Source organism: Rhineura floridana, chromosome 6, assembly GCF_030035675.1.
Source record: "Rhineura floridana isolate rRhiFlo1 chromosome 6, rRhiFlo1.hap2, whole genome shotgun sequence".
In the NCBI taxonomy this organism is placed as follows: domain Eukaryota; kingdom Metazoa; phylum Chordata; class Lepidosauria; order Squamata; family Rhineuridae; genus Rhineura; species Rhineura floridana.
In genome coordinates, this window is record NC_084485.1 from 48,909,951 (window position 1) to 48,930,257 (window position 20,307).

Here is a 20,307-nt window from a genome sequence, read left to right on the forward strand (position 1 = left end):
ACCCCATATATACGATCTGCCTAGTAAACGTCGCAAGACGTCACCCTAAGAGTCGGAAACGACTTGCACTATAAGTGTGGGCACACCTTTACCTTTACCTTTTACTGCTACAAAACAGAATTTTATTTGCCACATCAGAAACATGCTGCTAAACATTTTCCTAGGATAAACCATCTGTTCATGTAAAATTCTGTGAAGTGATCTGTTGCCAGCTTCTTCCCAATTATTTGACATATTGGTATTTTAAGTGATTGCCTAACAATATGTCCATCTTTCACTTTTAGTTTTGGTAGCAGTACTCAATAAATTATTTAGGGCAAAAAATAAGTGAAACAAGATTTGTGTACCTCATTCAGTCCTGGGGCTGTGTGCACACCACATTTAAAGCACATTATTTTGCCCAAAGAATCCTGGGAATGATAGTTTGTTACAGGTCCTGGAAATTGTAGCTCTATGAGGAATAAACTACAGTTCCCAGAATTCTTTGCGGAAAATTATGCACTTTAAATGTATGGTGTGCACGCAGCCTAGCGCTTTAAAAGAGAGAGTGGAACATTAGCTATCCTGTTGGTTAATTTACATGACAGCCAGAGATAACCAAAACTCAGAATACGGTTACAAGTGGTTTTACCAGAAACATTATACACATGCACATAAAAGCTGTCAAACAAATGAATGCTGAGAGAGATGGGGAGGGGGGAGATATAGGAGGGAGAGAGAAGAAGATGAATTTACAAAGAGAACGAGAAAACTATGACAAGGACTTAAGGGTTAAGTGTGCAACTCTAGGATCAAAAGTTATCACTTGATTGACTTTCAGTGAGACCACAGAGAGCTTTCATTTCCTGTTAACAAGCAATCAAACATGGAGGCACTGCTACATTTTCTTTCTTCTTTTTTTGAGTGACTATTCGACACACATTATGTGGAAAACAAGTCCCTTTGATTTCAAGAGCACTTACTTGAGAGACCAAGCAATGCAATACTGGCCAACAGAGTCAGTGCCAACTGTTAGGGCTATTCACCTCTTGTCTTTTTTTGACAGTATTTTGTGCCTTGCTTTTCAGACAAGATTGGCTCCCCATTAAAACCCACACAAAAGATAAAGTTTATGTAGAGATATGTGGGTGTGTGGGGGCTGTCTTGTCTACTCTCTGGCAATTGAAGACCTATTCCAGATTCCATGCTTTTCCTTTCAATGGGAAATGGAAGGTGCTGCAGATGGACTTAGGGACTGGCTAACAGTGCCATCCCACAGGAAAAGCCCTTCCAGTTATTTGAACTGCAAGATTCCCTCCACGAGAGAAATTTATTTTTAACCCATCACTCCCTCAATTTATAAAGCTGGGTTCAGAGTGCAGACCCAGTGTGCACAAGGGCAGACCCAGGGAATCTGCAGGAGTCAACTCCTGAATACTCAGCCTAACGCCTCCTCACCATAGGTTGCAACACATGCCCCTCACCCCCAGATTCCTTACCTGACTTCAGCAGAGGGATGGCTGAGGCAACGGCTGTCCCCAGAGCGAAACAGGCCTATTGCACCTTCTCCAGCACTTCCTAGCTAAGTAAGAAGAACTGCAGTACAGTAGGGCCTCACTCATACGGTGGGTAACGTTCCGGCCCCCCGACGAAAAGCGAAAACCGCCAAAAAGCAGAACTCATTGAATAGAATGGCGAGCGACGCCTGAAAACTGCCGTAAAAGCGGAACAAGTGCCGTATGAGTGGGGCTTTAGTCTAATTGCGTCTAACTGACACCGCTGCATTAGCGAAGTGCTGTAAAGCAAAGCACCGTAAAGCGGGGTCCTACTGTAGTGCCTCCAAAGCTGGCTTCATTAGGTTGCAGAGATTAAAAGGGGGGAAAACTTCTCTAGCCCATTTTTTCTGTGCGTCTACACTGGCTAGATGCCATTTTTAAAGCCTAGTACAGAATGATTAGCAGAGGTGTGAACATCTACAAGTTAGCTGAAGTTAGCCCTATTGCTATATTTCATTCTAAATTAACAAATGCTTATTTGAAAATATTTCAGTCTTCAAATGTATGAGTTTTGAAATATTAACACCTCCGTTGTACAGTCACACCTTCAAAATGATCACAATCTTGCTGGAAAGAACAGAACAAATAGCAAATACCACCCAAGAGCTGGTCTGGGGATAGGCTTTGGCCTGGTGCTTCAATACTTATAGAACCTAAGGTTGAACACATTCTGGCAGGGCTCCCATGCTTTTGGCAACTGTTCAGCTGCTGAATTTCTGCCTCCTCTCTCTGACATGGAGATGGAGAGGTAGGAAAAGTTTCATCTACTGCTTATCCATTTGTTATGCAGTAGTTAAAGCTACAGAAGGGATGTCAGGAAAAAACATATTCACTGGGAGCATGTGAACACATGGAATTCAATAAAAGGACAATGTGGCACTCACCTGAGGGGAAACCCAACTTGTTCTGTCTGATTTGGGCAGCCAATGCTTCCCAACCAGCCCATCCTAAACCTTTTTCAACATCCCACATATAACAAAACAATATTGCTTCAGAGGAGAAGATTGTGCTATAAGCAAGATATAGATAGCCTGTGAGGCAGTAACTGAGTTGATTGCAAGCAGGTTGCAATTCCTTTTGCTCTTGCAGTGGAACCAAATGGTTCCTCAAAACATTTTCAGCCTTTAAAATTTATTTATTTATTGAAGTATTTTTATTGATTTTCAAAAGACATACAATGAATTGTAATATCCAGTACAAGCATTTTCCAGATAAAACAATGAAACAAAATATGAACTTCTGCAGCATGATTCACTGAAAGTACAAAGTTGCAAAACAGATTTATCAAAAGATATTATTCAAGGTTACAGCATCCATGAGAGTCCCATTCTCATTGCACTCCATGAACATAGCCTCTCTACAGAGACCCATGTCTTGGAGAACTGAGAATCCCTTCTTCTTTGTTAGTGAAGTTAATAAAAGGAGACCACGTTTTCTCAAACTTGTCATATTTTGAAAGACCACAAACCACCCTTCTATACTGAGTTAAGTGTTCTGACAAAGCAATCTCCAATACCCTCTCTAACCAGTCTGAGTATGAAGGTCCTGTGGGATCTTTCCAATGTCTCTCTATTTCCATGTGTTCTGTCGTGAACAACATAGCTATCAGTTCTTTGTGGTCTACCTTGGAATTCAAATTACTCTCCAGGGATCAATGCCAGAGATGGGTCCAGAACAAACTTTTGGGATGTCATTTGGGATACTTCCATACTGTACAGATGCATGTTCAGAACCTAGAAATGACACAATTCCACCAGAGGTGCACTAATATTCCTCGTTCACTGCAACTCCTCCAACATAATGGTGACAGCCCCTAATGTGAGAAAGTCTTACTGGGGTCCAGTGCCATCGCAGAAAGGTTTTAAGTGCTGCCTCTTGCATATGAGCTGATGCGGTTTTCAGTGGGGGGACACCCGTATGTTATTCCATATAGCCTCCTTTATTTGAGTACCTAAGTCATCCTCTCAGGCCAGGGCAGCCATTAAGGGCAGCCATGTTCCCCCTCTTACAATCTATGAGCAATTTATATATAAAAGAGGCTGACCCTTTCAACGTAGTGCTTTAAGAAACACAGTGGTGTTCAAATGAAGTGAGGGAGCAAAGACAAACCCCACCTCTTAGTAGCCTCTTAAAGTCACAGAATGTTAAACCAATTAACCCTGAGGCAGTGCAAACCCCTCTCCTTCCGGTCTCGAAATTGCCCACACTTTTCTGGAGAGGAAAACTTGGGTGATCGAGGAAAGGGATTAAGGGAAAATCCCTCAGGTTCAGTGTTTTTTCCCATCTTTCCACTGATAATATGCACCATTTGCTTCAATTGTACTTAGGTCTACAGAATGTGAATTATTAGATGTGAATTTCATGAGGTCAAGATGGCTCATTGTTTGGTGGATGGCTTGGGTTTGGGCATTCACAACATTTAAACACTTCATTTCCTGCCCTGGGATTAACTGTTTCAGGCATGGGTACTTTAAGATCTGTAAGCACTTGAGTTGGATGTTAGCCAAGGCAGTGAGGAACTTGCCTTTGTGCTGGATGACCAGCTTGAAGGGGAACCCCCATCTATATGAGATCCCTGCTGCCCTTAATTCTGCTGTATATGGGCAAAAAGCACAGCATTTTTTGGGGTTTCTAGGCAAATATTTCAATGGACATATCACCATATTTTAATTTCCTTAGATTCCTTAGATCCTTAAATACTGCTTATTTAATACAGTATCTCTTGAACTGTATTATTATGTCTCTGGTGAGTTCATTCAACCTTGCACTTTACCCGATCACACAATGCGCCCGTTCAATATCATCTTCCGATAATTCCCAATTTGTCATATTAATCCATTTTACTAAGAAGCCACGAATGTCCACCCCTTCCTCCTTTTCAGGGATCCCACACACCCAAAAGTTCTTTCTACACCCCCTGTTCTCCTGACAGAGCTCAATGTCTGCTATCACCATTTTGACAAGTTGAAACTCAGTGTGATTATTTAGGCCCATTTCCATTGTCTCATTCACCATTTTTGCAATGCCTGAAATCTCAAATCTATTTTTGTCTCTAGTGGTTGTAAGGCTGCCCCCCCCCGTCAGACAATAAGGCCCAAGTTTACCAATTTGTTCATCAGTGTCATTGTTGTCTGTCATGAGGATTGTCAATTTTGCACCTTTCTGTGTATTAGCATTGCCTTTCACCGTATTGTCCCCGTCCTTGTCTGGTATGGGAGGCAAAGACATGGTATTTTCCCCATTGCACTCAACTATGGAATTTTTGAGTGCTGCCAAAGTGTGCTCTGTAAATGATCTATATAAAGCTTACTTTTAAAAGATTGCTCAATTCTGCCGCCTTTCAAAGCCTTTATCATCCCATAGCTACTGGAGCGAAGCAATTATACTGCCATTCAGCTTGGTGTCAGGCCATGCTACCTTATTTATTTATGATTAAATTTATATCCCACCCTTCCTCCCAAAGGGAGCCCAAGGAAGCAAACACATACATTTTACTAATAGAGGGAGTGGTGATTCTCTGTTGCAGAAATTGCATGTTTCTGACTGTCTGGACAATACCAGGTAAAACCCAGACTGCAGGGTCTTCTTGAATCCTTGTGACATGTGTATCTTTATTTATTAGAAGGTACTGAATTGCTGTATATAAAAACTCCCATTCTGCTTCTCAGGATACGAAGGGAGGCTTGGGAGTCCTGGTGGTCGCAAAGATTCCCTTCTTGGGATGGGGCCCCAGAATTGTGCAACTTTGCTTCTGCATTCATATGAACTTACATTGGGCATTGTGGAAACACTGAAGTGGCAGAGAATCTGCTTTGCATGCATAAGGTCCCAGGTTCAATCCCTAGCATCTCAAGGTAGGGCTGGGAGAGAAACCTGTCTGAAATTCTGGAGAGCTGCTGCCAGTCAGTGTAGATAATACTGAGCTAGATGGACCTCTGGTCTGATTCAGTGTAAGGCAGATTCCTTTGTTCCTATGAAGACTTGGTGGCTATGAGAACAGTTTACTGGCATTTTAATCCAAGAGACAGGAGAGTTTTATTTGCTTGAAATGACTGTTTTCCTGTTGGGTATAGTTTGAAAAAGTCTGGTTGCCACCAAGCTCACTGTGGCTGGGGTTATTTTTTTTTTAGAAAGCAGGTTCTACACTGCATTATGTGTAATTTCATATTCCACCACCAGGGATATTTAAGAAGTGTATTTTATATGTCCCCCAAGTTACTCTTTCAAACTCTGTCCACCAGACAAACGGTCATTTCTAGCTAATAATCTGTCTCTAGCTCTCCCACTGTTTTAACATATATGCCTGTGTGTTCTACTGAATGAACAGAAGGCATGCCAACTGGGTTCACGGCCCCTGGCAGTGCCACTTTACTCAGAAAGTTTACAAGCAGATGAAAGGCAGCGAATTGCTCCTGGAATGTCTTAATTTGTTGTACAGTGGCAGAATCCAGCACTCTCTGCCTCTGGCTGGCCCGTTGGAGGCTAAGGCATACACTGGAAATGTCCAGCTATGAATGTGACCACATATGCTTCTCTTCTAGCAACAGAAGACTAAGTATTGTGATGCTCTACAATTTAGCATACACTTAGAAAAGATGTTGGATGAATAAAAAGCTGCCACATTACTTCTTTAAATGTGAATTATTGGATGTGAATTTCTTGAGGTCGAGATGGCTCATTGTGTGTTTAAGTGTATTGAATGCCCAACTGCCCAAACCCAAGCATTCACCAAACTGACATAAGGAGGGCCCTCCCAGATCACACCAAATGTTCATTTATATGGCAACCTGTTTTCCACAATGACCAGAGAGATGCCTCCAGGAAGCCCAATAGCAGGCGGGGCTGGATTAATTTAGGCTAACAAGGCTATAGCCTTTGTTGTTGTTGTTATGTGCCTTCAAGTCAATTACGACTTATGGCGACCCTATGAATCAGTGACCTCCAATAGCATCTGTCATGAACCACCCTGTTCAGCTGTAGTCCTGCTTTTGTGCTTTGCTATAGCCTTAGGCCTTCATATTTTTCAAACCCTGTTTTGCATCTCAGGCCCAGTCACTTTCTCTTAGGGAAATTCATGCATGTATTCTTCCTTGAACTCTGTGGAAGACTATAATAAACAATCCATTTTTTAAAAAAATTGAAGAGTGTCTCAATAAGAATTTTAAACTGTAGTATGTGAATATGGGCTATAGCAGAATGGCTTTCAAGGTCTACATAGAGCAGAAATGTCATGTATCGCGGATTGTTGCACTGAAGCAGTTTCATTGGGGGGATCTGCCCAAAAATAATACACGTTTTTCTCAGTATCAAGCAGGATGATCCCTAGAGATTTTCTACCAAATGAATGACTAATGTCAAAGTCCTTTTCTGGGACATGTTAAGAGTTCACAGTTAATGCCTTCATCACAATCACTGACAAACGGATCACTAGAACACTAGATCAAGGCGAACTCCAATACTGACACAACATTTAGTGTCCTGGAAAAAAATTTGCCTCAACTTCCCAAGTCAGTGCAAGTATCAAATTGTCTGTGTCAGAAATACCCAGATGATCTTTCAGTAGATTCTCCTAAAGAATTGTAGCAATTTCATAATATTCTCAGATGAAATGAAGTCTACTTGGATGGAATGTGTTATTATTGAAACCAATGTGATTGAATGAGTCACACTCCAGTGAGTGCTCTCAGGGGCTAGGGTCCCAGTCCCCAGATGTATAAACCTCTTAGCAAAACTCTCACCAGGGAGAGCAGGATTGAAGGTTCAGCGCAGTCTAAACAAATTAGGGTCAGGTACAAGGAATCAGTTTAGGTTTAAAATGTGATCCAGAGGCAAGGACAGGCAACAATCCAAGGTCAATACCATATGGCAGGTGTGGGGAACCTTTCGCCCTCCAGATGTTGCTGAAATACAACTCCCATGAGCCCCAGGAAGCATGGTCAATGGCCAGGCATGATGGGAACTGTAGTTCAGCAACATCTGGAAGGTTTACCATAGGAAGTCCAGGCAAGGTGCAGCTCAGCAAGGAAGGGAGACTAGGTTTGGGAACAAAGAACCAGAGATCTGTGTTGTTGCAGCAACTAGAAGGCTCAAGTGGGAAACCCTATATACTCCCATTTTATTATTTCATTCCACATATGTATTGTTTCCGATAAAATATCTCAAAGCAAATTCACAATATTCCAGGCCACTCTCTAACCACCACTGCTGGTATTGAAGGCATTTCAGGTTATGAGATCACTTATCATGGGTTATTCAACAGCATTTGAGGACTGGGAGCGGCTCTGACAGCTCTAAGGATTCTTCAGGAGATCTCCCCCCAGAGGGCCCTCTAGGGCATCCTCAGCACTGATTCCAGGGAATCCTGCCTGCTCCTTAAGGTCCTCAACCTGTAGGGTGACTGGTTTGTCCTCTGAGGAACTCCGTGTTTTGTACCAGGTCAGAATTTGGCATCACAAAATGTTTCCTAAATGTCAGAACTGCATTGCTGCTAAATTTGTCTCTAGTGATCACTAACTGTAGCAGAAAATGTTCTTTCTCTTTTCTAAAACAGATAAAAAATGTACTTTGAATTCCTATGCTCAAGAGCCTTTAATGGTTTTGTTCCTCTTGAGCACCATGCGTGAATTTATCAGATTTACGATGACATTATTCATGATTTTGCCACAGCCAAAGCCAGGAAAAGAAAGCCTCTTGTTTGAAGAAATTAGTGTAGAGAATTACTTATATTCAGGATTTTCTCTTTGATGTGAATACATTTGTTAATTTTAGATAACTTGTTTGATGACTTTACAAATCATCATTGTCAAGAATAGCTAAGTTTGAGCTAAGGTTGGTCAAGCTAAAATGGTTCAACCAGAGGGAATTCTGGGAGCTTTGTTGATCTCTGGGATACTCTGCTGAAGAAGTCCAAGGCTTTAGTGCCAGACAGGCAATTTGCTAATGTCAAGAAGATGCAACTGAACTTTACCTGTTATGTCTTATCTGCTTCCTGAGATCAAAGTCAGGGAGAGTGAGTATCGCAGATCAGGACCGCTGGGGGGGACTGTCTAGCCCCCCTTATCTTCAAAGGAGGTGATCACGGAAGGGGCACCTAGGGAGTGGCTCATTGGCCCCCTCCCTGTTGCCAGCTAAATCCCATAAAAATGAAGGGTGATCCTTCCGTTACTTGTTCCCGTTCCCTTATTCCAACTACTTTAACCTGCCTGATAATGCTGATGGCAACCAGGCATTTACTGAAGTGAGTATATAGATAGGTTAGGCTAGGTTTGTTGTGTTGATTGTCTGTTTGAATCTCTCACAGTATTATGCACATGTATCTCTTGTTTAGCCCAGTTGTGGGCAATCAGCTTTAAAGGAAATATATGCTGCTCTCTTTTTGTATGAACCTTTATTTCCTTTTAAATAAACTACCCTTTTATTAATGGAGTGTATTGCTTGGGACTAATGACTCTAAATTCAGTCCTTGATCACTGGTCGCTACTGACTACTGTTGATTAGTGTGAATTAATGCCTAGAGCAGAGGGTGTAACAATAGGTCTGCTCTAGGATCTCTGTTAGTGCTCTGAATCCCCCTTATTCAGAGTGGAAGCTAAAAAAGGGGAGGTGGCAGTATATCCCTTCTAGGATTGGTATTTGGGTATAATCCTGGGAAGGTAAGAGTTTGCCTGGGAAGCAGTGACCCCAGTGAATTGGAGCTGTTCTCAGAAGCAAAGAACCCCCTTGGGGTGCTGAGGTCAAGGGACCCCTGGGGGTCAATCTTTGACAATCATAATCAACAAAATATTATTTACATGTAATTAAACTGAGCTCTGTATTGTATGACGTAAAATGGATGTTGGTTGTGGACTGATATATGAAATAAATATTTTTGGGGTGTGTCTATAGTAGAATTAGAAATTCTGCAAATGGTGGAGGGAAGCAGGGTTTCAATTTGTTTTAAACTAGCATACTTTATGGACAGTCCCATGGGTAGAATGTGCTAGGGAAACACCCTTGGCTAGAAGCAACAATCTTGTTTTCCTGCAGCACTGTGCTGCTTGCTACTGAAATACAGTGGCCGCTGGCAAAGTCTGTAGAAGAAATAAATTCCATTATTGTTGGACTGCCTTCTCTGGGAATAAGAAAACTGTGAGCTACCTAAACACGCTAGCCGCCAATCTGTGTTTCTTTAGCAAGTTGTTGACATGTTTAAGCATTACAACTTCAAGCACCACTCTCAGTGCCTCCAGTGCAACACTCCAGCAAGGCTTAGCCACACAAAAGAATGGGTCTGACAGCTGTAGCCTAAAGAAAGGAATTTGCTATTCCAAGTCATAGCCAAAATCTGGATGCCTTGCTTAAGGAATGCAATCACACTTTTCAGAGTGTTACAGCTATGTCAGTACATCAGAATGGGGAACAGAATATGTTCAGACAAGAGACTGTATACCTCTGAGTACAAGATGCTGGGGACAAGACAACAGGGGATGGCTGCTGTCTTCATACCCTGCTTACATGTTTTCAAAAGACATTGTGCTGACTTCCCCTGCAAATAGAATGTTGGACTCTACATTTTGTTGGACTTTGGTCTGATCTGTTACATTCTAAATGGATCCATTCTAAATATCTTGCAAAGGCTTCAGGTATCAGTGTCCTCAGGAAAAGAAATTGCAGTCTTCAAATTTTAGGCTTCATAATTAGCACTCAAGAAACAAGAGCTCTCTGGTCAAACTATGTCATTTGTGGAAAAACAGCATGTATGATATCTCCCCTTTCCATATTTGTGGCTAGTCTGCACATGTGCATAGTGTTCTTAATCAAATGACTTGGTGGACTTTGAAGCTAACAAAACCAAATGACTTCATTCTACTAAAACAGCAAGTTTACAAAGAAGCACTGACATATAGCAATTGTCTTGGAAAGGTGGAAAGATGCTTGGATAGCATTCCAGAGTGTGATGGAAACAAAATACTGGTGGTAGTTTATTATGTCTGTACTGACCCTAAGTCAAGCAAGTTAGAGTTTGTTTAACTCCAGAGAAAAGACTCTTATCTAAAACTTTTCAGTATCAATAGAGCCAAGGAAAAAAAGGAAGGAAAATCTAGTAACTTTCAAGTTGCTTTTGTGTTCAGAGAAGTCTTATACAAAAGAGAGAGGGCAGGAGACAAACTAAATATGAACAATAAATCAGCGATGACACACCACAGCCCTAAGATTTAATAACTGCCTTAGAGATACTTTTTACAACTGTTCCAACAAATTTCTGAAGATAATTATTTAAAAATAATATTTTTATTAAGTTTGTTGTTGTTATGTGACTTCAAGTTGATTATGACTTATGGTGACCCTATGAATCAGCGACCCCCAAGAGCATCTGTTATAAACCACTCTGTTCAGATCTTGTAAGTTCAGGTCTGTGGCTTCCTTTATGGAATCAATCCATCTCTTGTTTGGCCTTCCTCGTTTTCTACTCCCTGCTGTTTTTCCTAGCATTATGGTCTTTTCTAGGGAATCATGTCTTCTCATTACGTGTCCAAAGTAGGATAACCTCGGTTTCATCATTTTAGCTTCTAGCAATTGTTCTGGTTTAATTTGTTCTAACACCCAATTATTTGTCTTTTTCGCAGTCCATGGTATCCGCAAAGCTCTACTCCAACACCACTTTTCAAATGAGTTGATTTATCTCTGATCCGCTTTTTTCACTGTCCAACTTTCACATCCATACATACATATCGGGAATACCATGGTCTGAATGATCATGACTTTAGTGTTCAGTGATACATCTTTGCATTTGAGGACCTTTTCTAGTTCTCTTATAGCTGCCCTCCCCAGTCCTAGCCTTCTTCTAATTTCTTGACTATTGTCTCTATTTTGGTTAATGACTGTGGCGAGGTATTGATAATCCTTGACAAGTTCAATGCCCTCGTTGTCAACTTTAAAGTTACATAAATCTTCTGTTGTCATTACTTTAGTTTTCTTGAAATTCAGCTGTAATCCTGCTTTTGTGCTTTCCTCTTTAACTTTCAACAGCATTTGTTTCAAATCATTACTGGTTTCTGCTAGTAGTATGGTATCATCTGCATACCTTAAATTATTGATATTTCTCCCTCCAATTTTCACACCTCCTTCATCTTGGTCCAATCCCACTTTCTGGATTATATGTTCTACATATAGATTAAACAAATGGGGTGATAAAATACACCCCTGTCTCACACCCTTTCTGATGGGAAACTAATCAGTTTCTTCATATTATGTCCTTACAATAGCCTCTTGTCCAGAATATAGGTTATGCATCAGGACAATCAGATGCTGTGGCACCCCCATTTCTTTTAAAGCATTCCATAGCTTTTTATGATCTACACAGTCAAAGACTTTGTTGTAATCTATAAAGCACAGGGTGATTTTCTTCTGAAATTCCTTGCTCCATTCCATGATCCAACGTATGTTTGCAATAAATCTCTGGTGCCTCTTCCCTTTCTAAATCCAGCTTGAAAGTCTGGCATTTCTCACTCCATATATGGTAAGAGCCTTTGTTGTAGAATCTTGAGCATTACTTTACTTGCATGGGATATTAAGGCAATAGTTCGATAATTACTGCATTCCCTGGGATCCCCTTTCTTTAGAATTGGGATGTATATTTAAAGCTTCCGGTCTGTGGGCCATTGTTTTGTTTTCCATATTTCTTGACAAATTGTTGTCAAAATTTGGACAGATTCAGTCTCAGTAACTTGTAGCAACTCTACTGGTATGCCATCTGTTCCTGGTAATTTGTTTCTTCCAAGTATTTTAACAGCAGCTTTCCACTCACATTCTAAAATTTCTGGTTCATCATATGGCTCCTCCTTAAGTGAATGTTTCATCCTTGCATTTCTTTTATATTCCTTTAGTCTCTGCTCCAAATCAGGGGTGTAGTTGTTCAGGAGTCTTAGACCCCTTACCTTTTTGGGAGCAGGGTCTCAATGCCTCCAGCATCCTATGAACCAATCAGTACGAAAGGGGAGTGTGTTAGCCCTGAGAAGAGTGTTGTAACATGCTTCCTTTTCCTTTTCTGCTGATCGGAAGCAATCAGAGTAAAAAGAGGTGAGTCAGCAACTGAGAAGACTCTTTTCAGTAGCTAACACTCTCCCCTTCATGTTTATGTCTGGGGGCATCTGTTGTTGTGAGAGATGGCATTCACAAGGATCTCATTCTCCACCCAGTAGCAAAAAAGGGGGCATGGCTGTGACTATTGTAGAGGGACCCTGCATTTCTGAATTTGCCACTACACTACTGCTCCAAATCACAATCATTCATAAATATAAGAACCATGTAAAAGCACAGACCACCCACTCGAAAGCAGACAGCTTAAGGCTGCAATCCAACACACACATAACTGAGAGTAAGCCCCATTAAACACAGCAGGGCTGAGTAGTGCATAGGATTGTGCTATACAGTTCATGCCAATCTACAGCCCTTACTCTTTCTTCATAAATCCATGTTAATCTCATGAAGACCAGAATGAAAATATGCTTATTAATGCTCATTAACAAAGAGATAATTTCAAGTCATATATTCCAAACTCAAAAGCAAAAACCTAACTAAGGTACCTCCAGCCTTTGGCAATTGCACCTCTCCTGTGCAGCTTTGTCTTTCCGACATAAACTACATTCAGCACAATTTTCAGTCTACAAGTGAAGCTTTGTGGACTATTGTTTATTACATTTGTATTTCATCCCTTACCCAATGAGCTCATTTTAACTCACAACAACCCTACGAGGTAAATAACTCACCACAGTGCCCAAGATCATCATGACTGCGTGATTTAACTAAGGTCTTCTTAGTCTACCTTGAACACCCTGATTCATAAAGTATTCAAAAGTTCTTACAATGAGATTTACTCAGATTGTTTTATATACCCCAGAGTTTCTGCCCAGTCATTTTTTCTCAATAATCTTTTCCCAGGGGGCACTTCTGAAGTAGGATAGACAACATCAACACTGCTTGCTTTCTTATCCACAGTCAGCAACCAGATCACCTTTAGTGCTATCTCTACCTTATAACTTTTCTGGAAGCAGGGATGCAGATGGGCTCCTTTTAATAAGTTATGAAAGAGAGAAGTGTGACTAGTGTTTACCTTCCAGTCTCCGATCTCTTCTCAACACTGTTGTCCTCTTTAGCCTTCTCCATCTCCTGTACAAGAGCCATCTGGATAGGCGTGCTTCGCCCATCACTACTTGTGCTGCCCCTGTGCTGGGATGTCCTGAAGTCAGACTGGGAATTGCGTTTCATGGCTTGGAGCTGAGCCAGTGGCACAATGTCACAGCCCTGGGGCCTATGCCACACTGTTTGCTGTGTGATGGCATTGTAGTAGTAGAAACGGTTGTTGTTTTGGTCAAAGAGCTCCCACCACTGGTTCTCATCTGACTGACGAACTCTGAGGTTGCATGGTGGCTCCCAGCCACACTCGCCAGTTGTCAAGTTGACATACATTCGCTCCCGAGAACGGGGCTCGATGATTTCCATCCAATCTGAACTGAAATAACAAAAGGGCATAGTTGGTTAGGGATAACACACAATATAATCTTGTTCAGTGACACAGATGGGTGGATTTGGGATCTGTGGGCTCATGTCCACAAGATATGAACTGCTTGATTGTAAATGGCCTAAGCCAAGCCTACTAATTAACATATACCATTGGTAATGCACAGAAGCTACCAAGGTTGAAATATGTATTTGCTAGCCTTGTGCAAAATGTATTTATGTCAGATCCCTGTTAAAATATTTCGTAATATATTCCAACCTGCAAACAGCATAGTAGTAGCCACATGAAATGCAATATAGGGAATTCCATAAGAAAAGCAATTTGTATGGAGTGGCTTTCCATGTGATTTGGAAAATTCTCACCATGCCAATTTCATGCGAAGTCACTTTAAACAAATTGCTTGACATGGGAAGCTTCCACTACTTGGTTGTATTTTAAGGACAAACCATCTTATAATCTGCACACATGAATTGGTCCACCGTCTCAGGTACCTAATTGCAAAACAGAAAAAGTACATCATTCTACCTTGCATTGGTACTGCAAGAAGAAATAAAGGACTGCAACATATTTCGTACCCGCAAAATGCTTCAAAGTATTATTAATTTTCAAGCTCAACTGTCAAATACATATTTTAAAAAGCTATACAGACATTTTTTTCCTCCACTATGGACTCCTTTGAACTCGTTGTTTAGATAGGACAAACTGCATATTTGTTGAGATGACGAGGGATAAGGCAAATTGTACCAGCCCCCCCCCCCACACACAGGAAGAGGGGCAGTGCTATGGGAATTAATGCCTGGGAGCCTTTAAATACCAAAGCATTGTTCTGACAAGTGCAAACAACAGAGGGTCTAACTTTGTCTGATCTGAATGTTACTGCTTTGTCAAGGAAATACTTACTACACTCACAAATTGTATTTTTCAATATTCAACATGCCAGAGAAAAGTGTCCACCACTGAACATCTGTACACAGGGCCTCTCTATAATGAAGACAACTTCAAAAAAAGTCTAAAAGGTTGTTACAAAATGTGTTGCATAATTACACAGATAGACATTAACAATTGTCCTGTCTGCATATAGCCAGTTGCGGTTTCTCACAAGATTCCCAGACTCTTCCCTTTTGTTAAAAAAGCAGCTTTGGGCCTATGGGCCTAATCTGGCCTGCCACTTCCCTCAGTCTGATCACCAGGCCCATCTCAGCAAGTCCCACCCACCTGCCAATCATCCCACATCATTTTATGGAGATTGGAGATAAGCTCTTAAAACCAGGCAGAGGGATCTTTTATGTCCGATCTTAGCACTAAGACTGGAGATAAGAGATCCCTCTGCTTGCTATTTAATTTCAAAAGACCAGGCAGAGGAATATCTTGTCTCCAGTCTTAGTGCTGTGCTAAGATTGAAGAGAAGCTTTCTGCTTGCTCTTAAAGACTGAAAGGTACCATGTCCACCCACATGGATCGGGATGGGGAGAAATGCTGTCTTTTACTCTCATCTCTAATCTTAGTGCTGTGGTGCTTAGTGCTCAGACTGGGAGAAAAAATACCTCTGCCTCCTCTTGGGAGATCCTTGCTCAAGAGCAGACAGACCAATCTTTCCCGCCACCTCTACCCAACGCTGCAACACAAAGTCCTTTTGGCTGGGAATGCTGGATGAGTGTGTGCGTGCACTTATCCATGTGTGAGTGTGTGTATGTATGTGTGACTACATGTATGTATGTATGTATGTGTGTATGTGTGTGTGTGTGTGTGAGAGAGAGAGAGAGATGTCTGCTTGCATGTCTGGTGCATGTGTGTTTGTGACAATGGGGGGAAGGAATAGGGGTACAGGGCTGTTTCCAACTAAGCTTTACTCAGAGTGGACCCACTGTACAGGCATACCCCGCTTAACGTTGCTTCACTTAACGTCGCCTCACTATACCGTACATGCTCCATATGCCTGTATTTCTCCAGAAACGCAGCACAGCAGCAGAGGTTTTAGAGCGTGGGGGTGGAAATAGACACGATCGCGCTACCACAAATCAGCTGGGAGACACGATCGCAATCAGCTGGGAGGCACGGCAGCAGAGGCTTTAGCGCAGGGCTTTGAGGCTCCGCATGAAGGAGAGGTAAAAAAAAGTTTTAAAAGGTAGTGCTTCACTTTAAGGACATTTTTGGTTTACGTACTCGCTCTGGTCTCATTGAGTACGTTAATGCGAGGTATTACTATAATTAATGTTAGTCATGTTCATTGATTTCAATGAATCTACCCTGAGTACAACTAGCATTGGATACAACCCACATGATTTTTTTTTGCCCCATTCAATATTGGAATGAGGCCCCCTAGAAGGTTGGCCAAATCTGAATTTAGTTTTTATTTATTTATTTAGCAAGATTTAAACACCGCTTAATCAACAAAAACTTTTAAGCAGTTTACATAAAACAATATAAAATATTAGCAATAAAATCCAGCGTTAAAAGCAAGTTGACATAAAATTTCTCAAAATATAAAATCAGCAGTTGTAAAACAAATTTACAATGTGTTAAAATTACATATGCAAGAAGGTTTGTCTACACAAAAAAGTTTTTTGCAGTCACCAAACACAATGCAGGGAAGGTGTACGTCTAATGTCAATGGGCAGGGAGTTCCAAAGAGTAGGTGCTGCCACAATGAAATATCAATTCCTTGCAAGTGTGGAACAAAATAACGTGAGCTGAAATAGGTTCCCCACACCTGCTATTACAATCATAGCTATAACGTGTCTAGGGAGACCCAGTGCCTGCAGGGGGAAGAGGACCATCACCGCCCAGAGAGGCAGAGCCATCTGCCTGCTTGTGCTGCTGCTGCTGCTTGGCTATCATCACCGCCCTCTCCTTCTTGGGCTTCTGCGCTGCTGGTTGGCACCGTGCAGGACCAGGCCCCAGGTACTCAGCCAGCTGTGGCTGATACTGTTCCACCTGTCCCTTCTTTGGAGGGGATTAATAAGCTGGCTAGCTGAGGTGGCTTGGGAGACCCAGTGCCTGCAGGGGAAAGAGGACCATCACCACCCAGGGAGGGACAGCCATCTGCCTGCTTGTGCTGCTGCAGCTACAGCTACAGCTGCAGCTGCTGCAGCTTGGATACCATCACCGCCCTCTCCTTCTTGGGCTTCTGCTCTGTTGGTTGGCACCTTGCAGGACCAGGCCCCAGGTACTCAGCCAGCTGTGGCTGATACTATTCCACCTGTCCTTTCCTCGGAGGGGATACATAAGTCAGCTGACTGAGGTGGCTTCTGCTTTGATTGCCTTTTTGTAGGTCTTGAATCATGTGTCTGGGAGAGAGGATTCAGAGCCAGGCGGGGAGACTTGAGGGGCCCCCAATTAGTGTAGTGACAGGTAGAGGGAGATATGACGTTGTGAGGAGGACTTGCCAAGTAAGGGGAATGTGGCCCAGGCAGATAATGGCTGTGCCTTGTTCCGGTCCTCCCCAAACCAGCAGGTTTGTTGGTTGCCCTATCAGCCAGCTCTCAGGCCTCCGGATGCTGCTCCTAAATGCCAGATTGGTGCATAATAAGATCTCCCTCATTCACGATTTAATTGTGGATGAGGCAGCCGATCTGGCATGTATAACCGAGACCTGGATGAGTGAGCAGGGAGGAGTCAGTCTCTCCCAGCTATGTCCACCAAGGTACCTGGTCCAGCATCAGGGTAGACCTGAGGGTTGGGGAGGGGTGTGTGCTGTGGTCTATAGGAGCTCCATCTCCCTCTGCAAGCACCCTGTCCATGTGACTACTGTTCTGGAGTGTTTGCACCTTATGTTGGGTCAATGGGACAGACTGGGGATTCTGTTGGTGTACCGCCCACCCTGCTGCCCAACAGACTCACTAGCTGAGCTGACAGAGGTGGTCTTGGATGTACTGTTGAGATCCCCCAGACTGTTGGTTCTGGGGAATGTCAACATTCATGCCGTGGCCGCCTTACTTGAGGCAGCTCAGGATTTCATGGTTTCCATGACAAACATGGGACTGTCCCAATACGTCACTGGCCCAACACATGTAGCAGGGCATACTCTAGATCTGGTTTTTGCAACTGGACATGGAGATGGTGATCTGAATATGGGGGGGGGCTTACATCAGTCCCTCTGTCATTGACAGACCACTGTTTGCTGAAGTTTAGACTCACAGCAGCTTTTCCCCTCTGCAAGGGTGGGGGACCTATTAAGTTGGTCCGTCCCCAGAGACTAATGGATTCGGATGGTTTCCAAAGGGCTCTGGGGAGTTTTCCGGCTGATAGGGCTGGCACTTCTGTCGAAACCCTGGTTGAACTGTGGAATACAGAAATGACCTGGGCGGTTGACATGATTGCTCCTGAGCACCGTCTCCTGTGTAGAGCTTGTATGGCTCCATGGTATACCCCAGAGCTGAGAGCGATGAAACAATATCGGAGATGGCTTGAGTGCAGATGGAGACGAACACCTGGCGGATGCAGTTACACACTGGTAAGTGTCTATGGTAAGGTGTATTTAGAGGCAATAAAAGGTAAAGGTGTCCTCGCACTTATAGTGCGAGTTGTTTCCGTCTCTTAGGGTGATGTCTTGCGACATTTACTAGGCAGACCGTATATATGGGGTGGGATTGCCAGTTCCTTCCCCGGCCTTTCTTTACCCCCCAGCATATGCCGGGTACTCATTTTACCGACCACAGATGGATGGAAGGCTGAGTGGACCTCGACCCCTTTTACCGGAGAATCGACTTCCTCCTTCCGTTGGAATTGAACTCCGGCCATGAGCAGAACTTCGACTGCATTACCGCTGCTTACCACTCTATGCCACGGAGGGTCATAAGGGGCAGTAAGGGCAGCAAAAAAACAATATTTTGCTGCCACTATCGAATCATCACTTTGCCGCCCAGCAGAGCTCTTCAGAATTGTTCAGGGGCTATTACACTCTGGCCCCAGGGACAAGGTAGAACTATCTGAGGCCCACTGTAATGAATTTGCTAGTTACTTCCAGGATAAAATCTTTAGCATCCGCCAGGACTTAGACTCCAGTGTTATAGCAGATGAATCAAGCGAGGTATCCACAGCACAGCCTTGTCCTGATTTCTTGCATGAGTTTCAGTTGGTGCAGCTTGAGGACGTTGACGAGGTGCTTGGACAGGTTCATGCAACCACTTCTGTGCTGGATCCTTGACCTTCTTGGATAATAAAAGCTAGCAGGCATGGAACAGCCGGCTGGACCAGGGAGGTGATTAATGCCTCTCTGCAAGAGGGGGTGATCCCTGGCTGCCTGAAAGAGGCAGTAGTGAGACCACTCCTGAAGAGACCCTCCCTGGACCCAGAAAATCTTAATAACTATAGGCCGGTAGCAAATGTTCCATTCCTGGGCAAGGTCCTGGAACGAGTGGTTGTGGGCCAGCTCCAGACACTCTTGGATGAGACCAATTATCTGGATCCATTTCAGTCGGGTTTCAAGCCTAGTGTTGGCACAGAAACAGCCTTGGTTGCCCTGTATGATGACCTTTGTTGGGAGAGAGACTGGGAGTGTGACTCTGTTGATTCTCCTTGATCTCTCAGCGGTTTTCGATACCATCGACCATGGTATCCTTCCGGGGAGACTGGCTGAGTTGGGAGTGGGAGGTACTGCATTGCGGTGGTTCTGCTCCTACTTGGCAGGTCGCCTCCAGAAGGTGGTGCTTGGGGAACATTGCTCGGCACCTTGGACTCTCCAGTATGGGGTTCCGCAGGGGTCAGTTCTGTCCCCCATGCTGTTCAATATCTACATGAAACCGTTGGGTGCAGTTATCCGGAGCTTTGGAGTGTGTTGCCATCAGTATGGTGATGACACGCAGCTCTATTTCTCTTTTTCATCCTCTTCAGGTGAGGCTGTCAATATGCTGAACCGGTGCCTGGCTGCGACAATGGACTGGATGAGGGCTAATAAACTGAGGCTCAATCCAGACAAGACTAAGATGCTGCTAGTGGGTGGTTCTTCTGACCAGATGGTGGATGTCCAACCTGTCCTGCATGGGGTTGCACTCCCCCTGAAAGAGCAGGTTCGTAGCTTGGGGGTTCTCCTAGAATCATCTCTGTCACTTGAGGCTCAGGTAGCCTCGGTGGCACGGAGTGCCTTCTACCAGCTTCGGTTGGTGGCCCTACTACGTCCCTATCTGGACAGAGATAACCTGGCTTCAGTTGTCCATGCTCTGGTAACCTCCAAATTAGATTACTGCAATGCACTCTACGTGGGGCTGCCTTTGAAGACGGTTCAGAAACTGCAGCTTGTGCAAAATGCAGCGGCCAGATTGGTAACAGAGACCA

General features: G+C 43.3%; 1 protein-coding gene across 5 annotated transcripts in view; it reads right to left on the reverse strand.

Annotated features, from left to right (window-relative positions):
- The window catches only part of LOC133387275 (rho GTPase-activating protein 39-like), a 122,365-nt gene that overhangs the window by 40,989 nt on the left and 61,069 nt on the right, over positions 1 to 20,307 (reverse strand). For 4 of the 5 annotated variants that reach the window (XM_061631734.1, XM_061631736.1, XM_061631735.1 and 1 more), the window contains exon 2: positions 13,627 to 14,025. In XM_061631734.1, coding sequence (XP_061487718.1) covers positions 13,627 to 14,025 — 399 coding nt within the window. The remainder of the gene's footprint in view (positions 1 to 13,626; positions 14,026 to 20,307) is intronic. The other variant, XM_061631738.1, reaches the window with a different exon arrangement.